The following is a 14,612-nucleotide window of genomic DNA, read 5'->3' on the forward strand; positions in this document are numbered from 1 at the left end:
TATATATATATATATATATATATATATATATATATATTTAAAAAACCTTATAAAACGAAAAAAATAAAAAACAAATTAAATATCTTTTTATTGAGAGTGCATTTAATAATAATTTAAAAAAAATATTTATTTCAAATGATAAAAAACTAAAAACACTTTTAAAAATATATTTAAATTTTAGAAAGTGTTTTTACTATTTCTAATACTTGAATGATAAAAATTTTCATGTTAAAAATATTAAAAACACTTTTTAAAATCACTACCAAACAATTCCAAATCCGACCCAAATTTTTAAAAAAAATTCTCACGCAATCTTATTCCATTTAGGTTTTGTTTAAGCTTCTTCCTACTTGTCTTATTAGGGATAAAACCAAGCTTAAAGTAGGTCAAAAGGTTTTGGTATGCATTGTCGTCCAACGTCTGTGTTTTTGAAAGACATTAGCAAACTAGGGCATCTAAGAAATTCCTTCAAAAATTTCATTTCCATATCGATTCACATCAATTTTTCCAGGGTAGAAAAATTTGAAAGAAAAACATAGGATCATAAAAAATGATAACGGAAAATCAGAATTGGGTACCGTTTTGAGGCATTAAATGATCATATATCATTGACAATTGCAACGAAAGACTCAGGCCTAACGAGGTTGACAAGATTGCCAATGGGTTTAACATAAAATTCTTACATTCTTACAGTAAATAAACAGATCGATGAACCTTTTTGTTAGCAGAAGTTTGGGCGGAGATGAATCTCAGAGTTGAGGGCACAACCCGTAACTGAAACATTCAATGGCAGAAACAAAATGCAATAACTGCATATGCCTTTTGCTTCATCAGCCAAATCTTTCCTTCTATATATTTAAGAAACCAGAAGAAAGGGAAAATTGGCAGGTGTAAAGATGCATGGATGAGCAGAAAGAAAGGCTCGAGATAAACAACTCAACCAAAAGACTGATAAATAACCATGGCAGCAGTCTGTTTTAGCTACAAGATGGCTACCATAAAAAAAGAGTTTAAATTGTCTTTCCTTGAACTAAAATGTCTATGATAACTGGAAATTTTGCTTCACATTTCTCCGACCAAAACCTGTGACAGCAACTGAAAAGAAAAAGGCAGTTTAAGGAGTTCAGCTGTCTTACTCATTACCTGCTTCGTCCTCGTCATCTGGCTCCTCGTCCTCATCATCTCCCCTTTCCTGTTTAACAGACATTATGCAGGAGTTAGAACTACTGGATGGATAAAAGCATTTGGCAATCCATTAAAATTGGTTGTAAAGCATGAAATCAGAGAGCTTTCCATAACCCAAAAAGGAGATGCTGATCACCATCATGGTGGGCAGATGCTAAATGGTAAAGTAATGACAGGGTGTAGCACATGTCAAGCAAGATGATGCAAACAGATTTTAAGGAGGCTATTGGGATTAAGTCATGTCTCATGAGATAAAATTGGGTGAAATGCCAAGCCTTATATCACATTGAGGAAGAAGTTGAGAGATGAGTGAACAGCTATGAGCATAGACAATGAGCATTTCAAAGAACCCTCCTCCAGGCCCAAACTCTGGACCTTGGAAAATTTCTGAGTAGAAATCCTCTAGTTTGGCATATCCTACTACCCAAACCCCTTCTCCCAAACTCTTCCATTTACATAAAGGCATGAACTTGAGCTCTAGTGGGAGGAAACACTTTTCTATTTTCAAAAAATGGATATCTTACTGAGTTTTTTCCAAAGAATGGGATAAATGAATAAATATTTGAAAGAAAAAAGGTCAAATAAAAAATAAATAAAAAACATAAGTTCCTTCCTGAGCAAATGATTAGAAAGAATTGAAACACTAATATTTAAAATAAGAATGATACTATGCTAGTCTCAAGCACCAAAAATTGTGTTGCTGTATGTTTTGTCAAGGTTCCTGTGATTGACACAAGCATCTGTGATTTACATGGCATAAAAAACTTTTCACTAGAAGGCATTGGGAAATGATGCTAAATCTAATGTTCAAAGGAGACCATATTTTTACAACGCATATTGATAGTAACAGACACTTCCCTTTATCTTAACCAAAAGGCCAAGAAAGGTATTTTTTATGGTGCATATTCAACAGAAGGAAGAGTGTGCACGGTCCTAATTGGAGCCTCTTGTTCCCTAAAAATATACCATCCATAAAAATGAGGTGAATGTAACAGGAGTGAGGCTTAAAACAAAAGACAGGCAAGGTTTAGGCCACAAAGACAACAGTTTCTTCATTTCTGTGTACAAAATTAGTTAAGAAAAAGGCAGTGATAAGATTCACAGTCTATGAGTTACAAAAGAGAGGACTGTGCGAGATGCATTTAAAAACTAATGGTTTCATGATCAAGGACAACAATGATAATGCAATGGGCGATGGTGATGATTCTGTAGCGGTTGCAGCAGCTTGGTGATAACTTTTACAAGTGGCACAGGCAGGATCACAAAGGGGAAGGGGACTGGGGGAGGAAAAAACAGAATTGACCACTTCACCTCAAGAATTTAGAAGTGACAATCTAAGAAACTTGTGTGACTAAACATCCAGAAAGCCAGCAAAGCCAGTAGTGAAAAAATTGGCCGAGTTAGTGTAGGAGAGGGTAAGTTAATGAAATTCTAGTTAGAAAAGGAGAATGTATGGGGTTGTATAAGAGATGGATGCTGTTTCATATAACATTCTCAAAAAAGGAATAAACAGTGCATATAGAAGACCGGTACTAGCACAAACCTCTGTAGCATTTTTCTTATATGATAACATAAAATTGTTATTAAAGAAATTTCAAAAAATTGAAATTACCATAGACTAAAGAACTCAATTTAGGAAGCAGTGAGATGTATGGAATTTGGGAGTCAGTTTAAATGAAATTTAAATTCTTACTTGTTTTGATCTACAACATAGAAAAGGTCTGATTCTATTGAAAAATCCATTTTGGCAAACGACAACTCTTAGTGTTCAGGAGTTGAATTTGTTCTCCAATGTAAGAAAACAGACAATCAGCCCTTTCAAATGTGATGTACTATTGATTTTTTATGATTCAGTGTCTCCAAGAGACAAGATCTCATTGTAGACATAAAAAAATAATTACCACTAATTTGGTTATTATTATTATTAGTAGAGGTGTCTTCCATCAAGAAGAGGGGGGAGAAATCAAAAAAATCTAGAAAGGAAAATCCTAAGGTAACTTCATATAGGAAAAGGGACTTCACAACAAAAAAAGAACTTCATCAAATCTCCCTACAAGTTCGGTAAACGACAAAAGAACTGCTACACGCGTTCTTCACCATTCAACAAGGTCATTCAGGAATAAACCACTTGTGGCCCTCGATTGATCTTCAAAATCAAGAAAACATCATTGTCGTCTTCCAAAGTGTGATCAAAGCAAAAGAATCAGAGGGAAAATATTCTTTTGGAAATAATATTATTTTTGAGATTATACCCACAATATATTTTAATTTCAATAAATATTTAATTCGTATTATTTTCCTATGTTGTTTTACTAGTTTTGCTAATTTTGCAGGACCAAAATTTACGAAATTTGTGCGTACACTCATAACAAAGAAACTTGGACAACCAGATATTGTTCAACATATCTTTCACCCCTAAAACTCTTTTTTTTTTTTCCTGATAGGTAAATTTTTGTCCCCATCGGGACTTGAACTTGGAACCCTCTCACAAATCCTCCCAAACCCTTTACCACTTGAGACAGGCCTCAAGGACATCTTTAGCACCTAGACTTAAATTCTAACAAACAAGATCAAAACAACCCACAAGAGAATATACAATATTATTGATCTGGTTGTAAAACTATTCTATTGCAAAGACGAGAAAGAAATTTATTGCTCTATGATCTAAGCATATATTATCTGCAAAAAACTTTTGCATTTCACCCCAATATATAAAATCTTATGAAGCAAATCTTAGACAATCATCATGTGTAAATTTATATTCTATTAGGAATATTTTCTTATGCAAAAACAACTAGATGTTGCATCATGTTGAAAACATGTGGCTAAGGGTGGACGGTTTTATGGATAAGATTAAAGAATGGTGGCAGTCTTACAATTTTAAGGGGAAACCCAGTTTTGTGCTTGCGAAGAAGCTACAGGCTTTGAAATACGACTTGAAGATGTGGAATAAAGGGACCCTTGGCAATGTGTTAGCTAGGAAGGATGCAACCTTGGAGAAGTTAAACTATTGGGATAGCTTAGAAAGGCTTGGATCTCTATCTGAGGAAGATAGGAGTAGTCAGCGGATAGCTAGAGATGAATTTAGTCATTGTGCCATCCTTGAAGAAATCTCTTGGAGGCAGAAGTCAAGGGCTCTTTGGCTGAAGGAGGGAGATAGCAATACCAAGTTCTTTCACCGTATGGCTAATGCAAGGAGAAGGGGAAATTTTATCAGTAGCCTGATAGTTAGGGGTGTTTGGCTGGATAAAGAGGAGGAGCTTAAAGAAGGGATTGGATCCTACTTTAAATCCTTGTTTGAAGAATCTCTAGTGAGAAGACCTGTTGTGGAGTCAGGTCTTTTTAGAACTCTTGACTCATTGGATAATGAGACTTTGGAGGGGCCATTTTTGGAGGAGGAGGTTTCCAAAGCTCTCTCAGATTTGGGGGGAGATAAGAAGCCAGGGTTGGATGGTTTAACGCTGGCATTCTGGAATTTTGTTGGCCTATAGTTGGGGGGGAAGTGATACAGGTGTTTGAGGAGCTCCATTCGCAAAACGCTGTTTTTCGAAACCTTAATCCAACTTTCTTAGTGTTTATCTCGAAGAAAGAGGGGGCTAGTGACATGCAGGATTTTAGGCCCATCAGTCTTGTGGGGAGTCTTTATAAAATTATTGCTAAAGTCCTAACAAATAGGCTAAAAAAAGTGATGGGAAAAGTGGTTTCGAACAGTCAGAATGCGTTTGTGGAGGTAGACAGATTTTAGATGCAGTTTTGGTAGCTAATGAGGCGATTGACTCAAGGAAACGAAGTGTTGATGCAGGTTTAGTGCGTAAATTGGACATTGAAAAGGCTTACGATCACGTAAACTGGAGGTTCCTGCTTTTAGTTTTGGAGAAAATGGGTTTTGGATCCAAGTGGCGAAACTGGATTTTATTCTGCATTTCAACGGTGAGAATGACAGTTTTAGTAATGACACTCCCACAGAGTTCTTCTCAACGTTTAGAGGTCTAAGACAAGGAGACCCACTCTCACCTTATCTATTTGTGCTAATTATGGAAGTTTTTAGCAATTTAATATCAAGAGCTGAGGAGAAAGGTTTCATTAAGGGTTTCAAGGTAATGGGGAGACGTGGAGAAGGGGTTTCAATTTCCCACCTGTTGTTTGCAGATGACACTTTTCTTTTTTGCAAGGATAACAGGGACCAGTTGGAATTTTGGAAATGGGTTGTTATTTGTTTTGAAGTGGTATCAGGCCTAAAAATAAACATGCAGAAAAGTGAAATTATTCTAGTTGGGGGAGTGGAGGATGTGGACACAGCAGCTGCGGTTTTTGGGTGTAAAGTAGGGAATCTCCCTACTACTTATCTAGGTTTACCTCTTGGAGGCCCTCATAATTCGTGTAGAGTTTGGGATGTTGTAAAGGAAAGATTTAAGAGGAAATTGGCTACGTGGAAAAAACAATATCTTTCTAAGGGAGGTCGACTTACCCTCATTAACAGCACTCTCTCAAATCTCCTCATCTATTTTATGTTGCTTTTTGTAATCCCAAGGAAAGTGAGACTTAGATTGGAGAAAATTTAAAGGGAGTTTTTGTGGGGAGATTTGGAGGAGAGAAGGAAGATCCACTTGGTAAGATGGGCGGTTATTTGTAAAGATAAGAGGCATGGAGGGTTGGGGTTAAGGCATTTGAAGGTTTTCAATCATGCTTTGCTAGGAAAATGGCTTTGAAGATTTCCTCTAGAGATGGAGAGTTTTTGGAAGAAAGTCATTGTTGGTAAATTTGGAGAGGAAGGGGGTTGGACCACTAGAGAGGTGAGGGAGTCTTATGGGATGGGCCTTTGGAAAGACATTAGAAAGGGTTGGGAGGAGTTCGTTCTTAGAACTAGTATTCGTATTGGAAATGGTAGACGCATAGGATTTTGGTGGGACATTTGGGTAGGAGATTCTAAGCTGAAGGATTTTTTCCCTTTGCTGTTCAGAATTACAACCCATAATTCTGTTGTAGTGGCTGATCTTTGGGGGAGACAAGGAGGTGGAGGCGGGGGTTGGGAGGTGCACTTTAGAAGATCCTTCCAAGATTGGGAATTGGAGGAGGTGACTCGTTTTTTGGATCATATTTCTGCAGTAAAGGTTCAAGAAGGGGAGGATTCTTTATTTTGGAAGATAGAGAGGAGGGGAAAGTTTAATGTTAAATCTTATTATAGGTCTTTAAAGGATGAAAATAGCCCCTTATTCCCATCCAAAGAGGTTTAGGGTTCATATGCCCCTTTTAGAACTCGTTTTTTTGCATGGGAAGCAATTTAGGGTAAAATTTCTACTGTAGATATGTTAATGAGGAGAGGTTGGTCTACGGTTAATAGGTGCAGTCTTTGTAAAGAGAACGAGGAATCGGCGGACCACATCCTAATTCATTGTGGTAAGACAAGGGAGCTTTGGACTTTGTTGTTTTTTTCTTTTGGGGTGGTGTGGGTGTTCTCTGCTTCAGTGAGAAATCTGCTTTTAGAATGGAAAGTTAAGGGGCTAGGGAAGAAAAGGAGAGCAGTTTGGAGATTGGCGCCTATTTGTTTTTTTTGGTGTATTTGGGGAAAGCGAAACCGAAGAATGTTCCAAGAGGAAGAGATGTCAGATACTTGCTTGAGGAACCTCTTTTTTCGGTCTCTTCTTAAGTGGTCTCAACAGTTTTTGGACTTGGACTTTCTCTCTTTTCTGAATCTTTTGGGTGATTGGCTTGTTAGTTAGCTTTTTCCTCTCTAGGTTTTTTCTTTCTTTTGTTGCCTTGTTTTGGCTTTCTTTGTATACTGCCTGTCTACGTAGGGAACGCCCCCTGTTTAGGTGTGTTTTAATTTATTTTTCTCTGTCTATAAAAAATAAAAAATAAAAATCCTTCACTACCACAAATGGTATGAGAAAATATTCATGCAACGGTGCCAAATGTTCTTCTATATGCCTAATATTTAAAAAATATTCTTACTAATCAATTAATCTCACCAATGGGAAAAAAGAAACAGGTCCTAAAATTTCTTTAGAAACAATTGAATTAATAGAATAGTAATCCAAAAAATATCTTTCATCTCACCATGGCCACACATGCTAGTAATCAATGTTTTCCGAAGTGATGTTACATTAAATTTGATCAAGGAATAAAAAATTGATGTTTTTCACCCCCATGCTAGTTTGAGACCATGTTCTCTGCAAGTGTCAGATTAGATAATCCCCATGCATGTGATGCACGATTTTAGAATAAAGTATAACTGTATAGTCTAACACAGTATAATGACCACTGTCAGCCCTTTTTTTTTTTTAAAAAAAAAAAAAAAAAAAGGCAAATAAGAGCTTGTATTAGAAACGCCTAGAAGCGGAAAATGACCACTGTCAGCCCATATCAATAAACTTTATCCATGTCCAGCCTGACTATATTTTCCTCAATAGAGTGAAGTTAAATAAAATTTGATTAAGGCATAAAAATTGATATTTTTACCCCCTATACAACTTCATGCGGGACCCATGCTTCCCAAGCTGAAATTGAAATAAATACCTACATGCATGTCATGCACACAAAATTTTACAAAACATCTGACACGTAATATTTGCATTCATGACAAACATGAAAGGTGCCTGCAATTCAACAGTAAATGTAGATTGGTCCAATGTGGACTTCCTAATGCATCATACTTCAAGGATCCTTTAGGAAATTCTTCAAGCTCCTAAATCTAAACTTAAAACTTCCACACCAGCCACCAAACCTTTCATGCTCCTAAATGAGATTTCTTCCATACTCCTAATTCTAAACTTAAGCTTCTACCAGCCTAATTAATGCTTCTAATGTTTGGTCTCCTTTCAGTAAAGGTTACAAATGTGATACAAAAAGGGTCCATGAGATTACATGAGCCTTGGCAAACAAACAACAAAATTATGATCACTTGTGAGCAGCATCGACTTCCTAGCTGCAAAGAACAATAGTTACAAATGGCTGTGTATTTATAAACTTATATCTTCACATACCTCATCGTCATCCTCATCTCCGTCAGATTCCTCTTCATCAGCCTGTGCACCAATGAAATCATATCCTCTCATATCAAAATATAAGTAAAAAAGGACATAAATCTAGCAACAACATCTATTGGTTCCACCAACTAAAATACACAAGAAAAATAAGGATGAAAAAGCTTACATTGTTGAAATATTTGAGAGGATTGGGCCACAGGTCCTCCTTAATTATTTCTGCCACCTGCAATTGAAAAGTGAATGATAAATAAACTTTAAGCGATCAAGAGAGTATAAAAAATCTGGTATAATTTCAACTTCGTCCCTTTTTTGGATAAGCAGAAGATGACAAAAAAAGAGGCCAAATATGGCAAAAAAAAAATCAGCTAGTCATCAATATTATTGAAGTTTCTCTTATCTATGTAATGGGAAATATAGATGAAGAATGCAGTTGGGAACACATACACACACACAAAGAAAAAGGGAAACTGGAATATCTTGTTAATAGAAACAACAATAGTTACCTCATCCTGAAGCCCTTCCATAATATCTTTCTGTTGAGTTTCACTGAACCAAGCAAAGAAGCTGCATTCACAAACATATTCCTGAAAATGGTTAAGAACATATATTTGCAAGCACAAAAAGGAAAAAAGAATTGAGGGTTGTGCACCCTTTTTGTTAGGTATCTTTTGATATGTGTTGCTCCATTCCCTATCAATATATATACATACACACACATTTGAAAGCAACAAAACCTGGAGCAAAAGCCAAAGGGCCCATGCTCTATGAAATCAACGGTTTCCGCACTATGTGGAAATGCTTGTTATGATTGTAGCTCTTAATGAAAATTTCTTCTTATTTAATTGAAAAACACCAGTCATGTATAAATGCAATTGTAGAAAGAAGGAATTCCTGGTATTTGGGGATGAAAGGAGCCCAACATAAGTTACATGAGGTTAAAAAACCTCAGCAAAATTGTTCATAAAAATTCTGTTTATTTTATCATGTATGGACACAGAATTGAGTTTGTTCAATCTATATTCATGTACTGCACCTAAAAAAGTGCAGGATAGACACCAATTCACCATCTTCGAGTTTGCTGACACAAATAGAAAATCCAAATTTTATTCGAAACCCTCCTGGGTCATATTGGCTCCAATCTTAAAGTAGGTATATGCTAACAAATCCAAAATACAGATTGTTTTTCCACTCTGGTATTTTAGAATAACAAAATGTACAGGATGCCATGATACTTAATTCAACAAGGCTTATCAAAAGTATTTAGGGTCAGTTATATCCAAGATGTACATGGACATTTCAGATGAAGCAGTCTCTTTCATTTCTTGGATTCATATATTTAGCTACCCAAGAGGCAAACCAATTGCTAAGAGGTGTTCAAGTCAAAGTAGTTTAGAAGACATTTGCAACCTACATAATACAGCACTTTCTTGTAGGAGATTTCTTTCCCTCTTCATTTATCCTTTTCATAAAGAGGTCATTTCTTAAATATGCATACCATATGAATACAATGTACTTAAAGATAAAAATATTAGAAATTAGTGTGCCAAATAATTTGGAAATAAGAGTAGAGAAAAGCCATCATGGAAAAAGAAATGATACCAAAAAGCAAGATAAACTTGGTAAATAACTTGGGTATGGATATGAATGCAGAAAAAGGGAAATACATTTTAGATATTAAGTCTGCTTTTTTGTTTGCACTAAGATCATTTGTTAAAGAAGAGCCTAAAGAAAAGAAGAATAATTATTTATCGACTATGTCACATGAACACTCCAAACTATGTGATGTACCAATGTTGAAAATGACATGAATAATGAAGTGTTGGGAATGAGTGGTCATGTGCCTAACAAGTCTATTGGTCATATGTACAACCGGCAATGTTTCCAACAAAGAAAAAACACTCACCTCAAACTCTTATAATGTATTTCTTTGTTGCATGGATTCCTTCTCTTTTTAGCCTTTTAGCCTTGTATACATTGTGAATACTTTTAGAGGTATTTTTTTGGCTTTCTTAATACAATTGCATTTACTTATCAAAAAAAAAAAAAAAATTTCTTTGTTGCATGGATATGAGTTAAGAACCCATGTTGAACATTCTATATAAGATACATACTTCAATATGGCTGATAGTATAGAATGAGAAAAAATGGAAATGAGGTCAATTAGTCATGCCCATGTGTCCTAAAATCCAGGTATTAAATAAATCCCACACCTAGAAACATACTGACATCCAACATGTCTCTCTGGGTCCAAGTAACACGGTTGATCAATAACTTTCATGAAACAAGAACATGTAAGATAGGGGCAATTGAAGCTAAGGTAGCATAACAAAATCATGCTTCAGAATGGTGACAATGTTGTCAGATTGGATAGAAATTGAAATATGTCGCAGTAATAACTACAACATTGCATAATTCAATGCAGATGTATCCATAATGTAAATGACTAAAGAACTGGCATGACATAGCAAACACTCAACTAATATATACTGTTTCAAACCTAACCAAACAAATGAAAAATATAACCTGCTCACACTTCTAACAGTTGAATGTTCCAATTTGCAAGATAGCTGCTTAGGATAACTTCTGTGTACTTACATGGATACAAAAGTACGTCTCAAATGTATCAACCTTTCATAGAAAATAATCAATAATTTTCTCAACTTCAACTATTGGTTTTTGCTAAAACAGATAGATTCATGTCTAGATGGCTTACCTCACTTTTCTAAAGATCCCAAGACCCCACAAAGCATTTTAGATACTGGTTAAGGATTAGCTAAACTGGAAAGACAAAATAGAGAGAAAACCCACCTCTCCTCAGCAAAGGGTCTTTTGTTTTTCTTGTCATGATTAACTCCATTAGAAGCGCCCTTCACATGTTAAACTCCAGTTATATGGTATCTAAAAAAGTCATATATGCATGAGGATATAGGGTTATCACCATTACCATGCCCTCCTTCCACTTGATAGCTGTTCCGGTTATCTTAGTTGTTCCCTCATCAAAGAATGTAAAGGTTTTCGTAAGCTTTGTATCTTCAAAATAGGGATTCTGGTTGAAATTCTGAAATTTGATACACAATAACAAAGTTAGTATAAACCATCAGAAGCATCTCAAAAGGAAAGAAAGCAATAAGAAAGAAAGGCCACCCTTATAAAAAGGCACAAGGTCAACTGACCAAGGTAGAAGCAGAAACTTACAAATGCGATTGAGTATCCTGACTTCACATCTTTAAAATCTTCCACCTCCAGAGAATCCAAATACTTGAAAATCTATTCCAAGGTATTAAAAAAAAAAAAAAAAAAAGGGAGTCATGAAATAATACCAACTTTCATTTCCAGTTTACATAACAGCATCCAGAAGAACGTTGTTTTTTTTTTTTTTGATAGGTAAAAAAAGAGTATATTAATAGAGCATCCAGAAGAACATTGTTGTTGGCCTTTAATATTAATTCTAAGTAATTCAAACAAGAATAGATACCATGTCAATTAATACTGAAAAGAAAAACTCCAGAAATAATAAATGGAAGTTGCGACCAGTTTACATCAAGAAGTAAAACTCCAGACAATAAATTTTCAAGTCACATGGCAAACCTTTTGGTCTTCCTCACTCAAAAGATCACAGAGCGCAGGATGACTCAAGAACTGCACAGGGAAATAACAGTGTCATCAAGTATCAAAATTTTGCACAATAAATAGGCTTTATTGAAATAGATAAAATTTTTTTAGAGCAGATGAATCACTGACAGCGGTCAACCAAAAGTCGGGGATAGATTTGATGATCTCATTCCGTTTAACATAAACAGGCCTGCGTATCTCATTGTACTTCTGCTCAACTTCCAATACTTTGTCGCTTGCTTCTTCATTAACCTATTGGATAGCAAACGTCAAGCTTCGTTAAGATTGGCCAATAGGAAATTCTTAGATCGAATTTAGCGAACTAAGATGGTTTCATGCAAACCTAGGAAAAAAACTGTGGGACGGTAACATTATAACCAATAGAAAAATCTTAAAACATATTTAATGCACTACTCAAATTTTGCACTGACTTAATAATAACCACTTTACATATGCGAGCGACTTTATCCAATAAAGCAAACGCTAAAAAGGATCAACATTTAAACGCAAACTTGACGTCATCAAATCGAATTGCCTCACTCATGTTTTATATATAATTTCTCCTATCACATTTAGCACTTCCTTTACAGGAAAAGGCAGTTGGTATCATAATGATCGTGAAAGCACGTGTCATTTCAAGAAATCCTAGAACTGATCTTAGACCAATGATTGTAAAGATGGCTTCCAGGTTTTTGGTGGCTCCATTCATACCTCTAGAAAAATCATGAGCCACCATGGAAGCCTAAAATCACCTGGACTTACCACCTTATCCATTTCATAATCAAATTGCCATCCTTGGCTCTGAATCAAAATGCGAAACCATGCAAACCAGTATAGACAGAATAACAGTACACTGTAACAACCATATTCGCAAGAATATGCTAACAAAAAGTTCATATTCAAATTGCCATCTATGGCTCTGGATCAAAATGGGCAACCATTCAAACACTACAGGCAGAATAACACTAAACTGAAGCCACCATAATCAGAATAATCTGCCAACAAAAATTTCATGTTTAAATTGCCATCTTTGGCTCTGGATCAAAATGGGCAACCATTCAGACCAGTGCAGACAACATAAAAGTAAATTGAAGCAAACATAATCACAACAATCTGATAACAAAAATTTCATATTCAAATTGCCGTCTTTGGATTTGGATCAAAATGTGCAACCACTCAACCTAGTACAGACAGCATAACACTAAACCGAGCAGACCACATTCACAAAAATCCGCTAAAAATGAACCTCAAATCAAGAAGCCATAACAGACTACAACCTCAAAGAACAAACATTTATCACCGAACAAGCACCCCTACCACCACTAACACCATCATAATCATCATCATTAACAACGCCAATACCAACACTAACACCAAGAAACAAACGGATCAATTTAACCTAAAAATTCACTCCTTTGGCATCACCAAAACAGTCCACGAAACCTCCGCAACGAAAATCAACAAGAAACACGAAGACCACGACACAAAAGAAAAACAGCAAAGCGGAGAGAATCGAACCTTCTCGAGCTCATCCTGGAGCTCCTGCAACTTCTCGATGGAGAGAACGAGCTCGCCATCAATGTGATCGGCATCGTCCTCGACAATCCGGTCCGAGACCTTGGATTTCTTTCCCTTGTCGGCGACCATATCGAGAGCGCCCTAACTTTCTAAGGAAAGTGAGGGAAAATTGAAAGGGGAATGGAGAGAGAAAGAGAGAAGAGTAGAGAACCCTTTTTTCTTCGTTTTGGTGGAGAGTTCGGGTCCGAGACAAAGCGGCAGAGGGGGTTTCATGTTGAGGTACTTTCTGGATATTTATATGACAAGTGTATATTGCGTAGTTTCATTCTCGTTTGGCGGTGGGACCCGGTAAATGCAAATCTGATTTTTTTTCCGAGAGCCGCTGATTTGGGGCTGCCCCTTGGAAATGACGGACTAACCGAGGGTTTCGGTGGTCGGGAATCTGGGGATGCTCTGGGATGAGGGTGTTTTTGACCTTTTGATCGGGGGACCGACCTCTGCTCAGCTGGGCTTTTATATTGGGCTCATTGGTGGGCTTGAATGGGTTGGGTCAATCCCATCCTTCAAAGCATGTGGGCTGTGATACGTATTTTAAAAGCTAATTTGATCATATTTTTGGAAGTAATTTGGTTTTATCATTTCTTTATATGACTACTATGATATCGACAGTGAAGATTTGATTGTATTCCATCAAATGGCTTAAACCCACCTAATTTTGGACATTTTTTTCGTCATTCTAGTGCTATATGTACTAGTAGCTTTTATAAGAAGGTAATATATATATATATATATATAGTTATTTTTCTTTTTTCTTTTTTATTATCGTTCTTATCTTTTGCCACTTTACACTATAATGGTGGAAAAAAGAGAAATATTTAGGGCCAACTATTTTTTAGAACTGTTTTTTTTTTATTTTTAGAATAAAAAACACATAAAAACAAGTTTTGCAACTTTAAGAAATAATTATATAAATATGTATAATAATTAAAAATAAAATACTAGTTATAAAAATTATTTTTAAAACATATTTTAAAATATTAAAAACAAGTTAAAAATAATTTAGGTTTTTAAATAGATTTTTGTTTTATAAAAATTAAATAATGGTTTTTAAAAATTGTTTTAAAAAACTATTTTTTAGAATTATTTTTTCGATCACCCTCTAAGAAAATGATTCTTTTTAGGACTTTCACATTTCTTATTTTACAATTACACAACATGTTAGTAAAACCATTGAATGCACAATTTGTTGAAGTGATTGATATTAACTAAACTCAATTATAAAGATTGTTAATGATTCATTAGCTTTGAAGA

At 35.5% G+C, this 14,612-nt stretch overlaps 1 protein-coding gene across 1 annotated transcript; it reads right to left on the minus strand.

The window, feature by feature from the left end:
• Positions 1-928: 928 nt before the first annotated feature.
• On the minus strand, positions 929-13,739 carry LOC100249121 (NAP1-related protein 2). The gene is made up of 10 exons (XM_002283289.5): positions 13,302-13,739; positions 11,913-12,035; positions 11,760-11,810; positions 11,367-11,438; positions 11,116-11,229; positions 10,980-11,038; positions 8,675-8,735; positions 8,338-8,394; positions 8,169-8,210; positions 929-1,192 (listed from the first exon to the last, which is right to left on the minus strand). The coding sequence occupies exons 1-10, from the start codon at positions 13,428-13,430 to the stop codon at positions 1,133-1,135; spliced, it is 768 nt and encodes a 255-aa protein (XP_002283325.1). The 5' UTR covers positions 13,431-13,739; the 3' UTR covers positions 929-1,132.
• Positions 13,740-14,612: the final 873 nt, after the last annotated feature.

Source organism: Vitis vinifera, chromosome 14 (assembly GCF_030704535.1).
Source record: "Vitis vinifera cultivar Pinot Noir 40024 chromosome 14, ASM3070453v1".
In the NCBI taxonomy this organism is placed as follows: Eukaryota; Viridiplantae; Streptophyta; class Magnoliopsida; order Vitales; family Vitaceae; genus Vitis; species Vitis vinifera.

Coding starts and splice junctions, on each gene's coding strand:
- LOC100249121 (XM_002283289.5), bottom strand. CDS start 13,430: ATGGTCGCCGACAAGGGAAAGAAATCCAAGGTCTCGGACCGGATTGTC. Junction 11,230..11,366: donor CAGGATACTCAATCGCATTT/GTAAGTTTCTGC, acceptor ATCAAATTTCAG/AATTTCAACCAGAATCCCTA. Junction 8,395..8,674: donor TGGAAGGGCTTCAGGATGAG/GTAACTATTGTT, acceptor TTTCAATTGCAG/GTGGCAGAAATAATTAAGGA.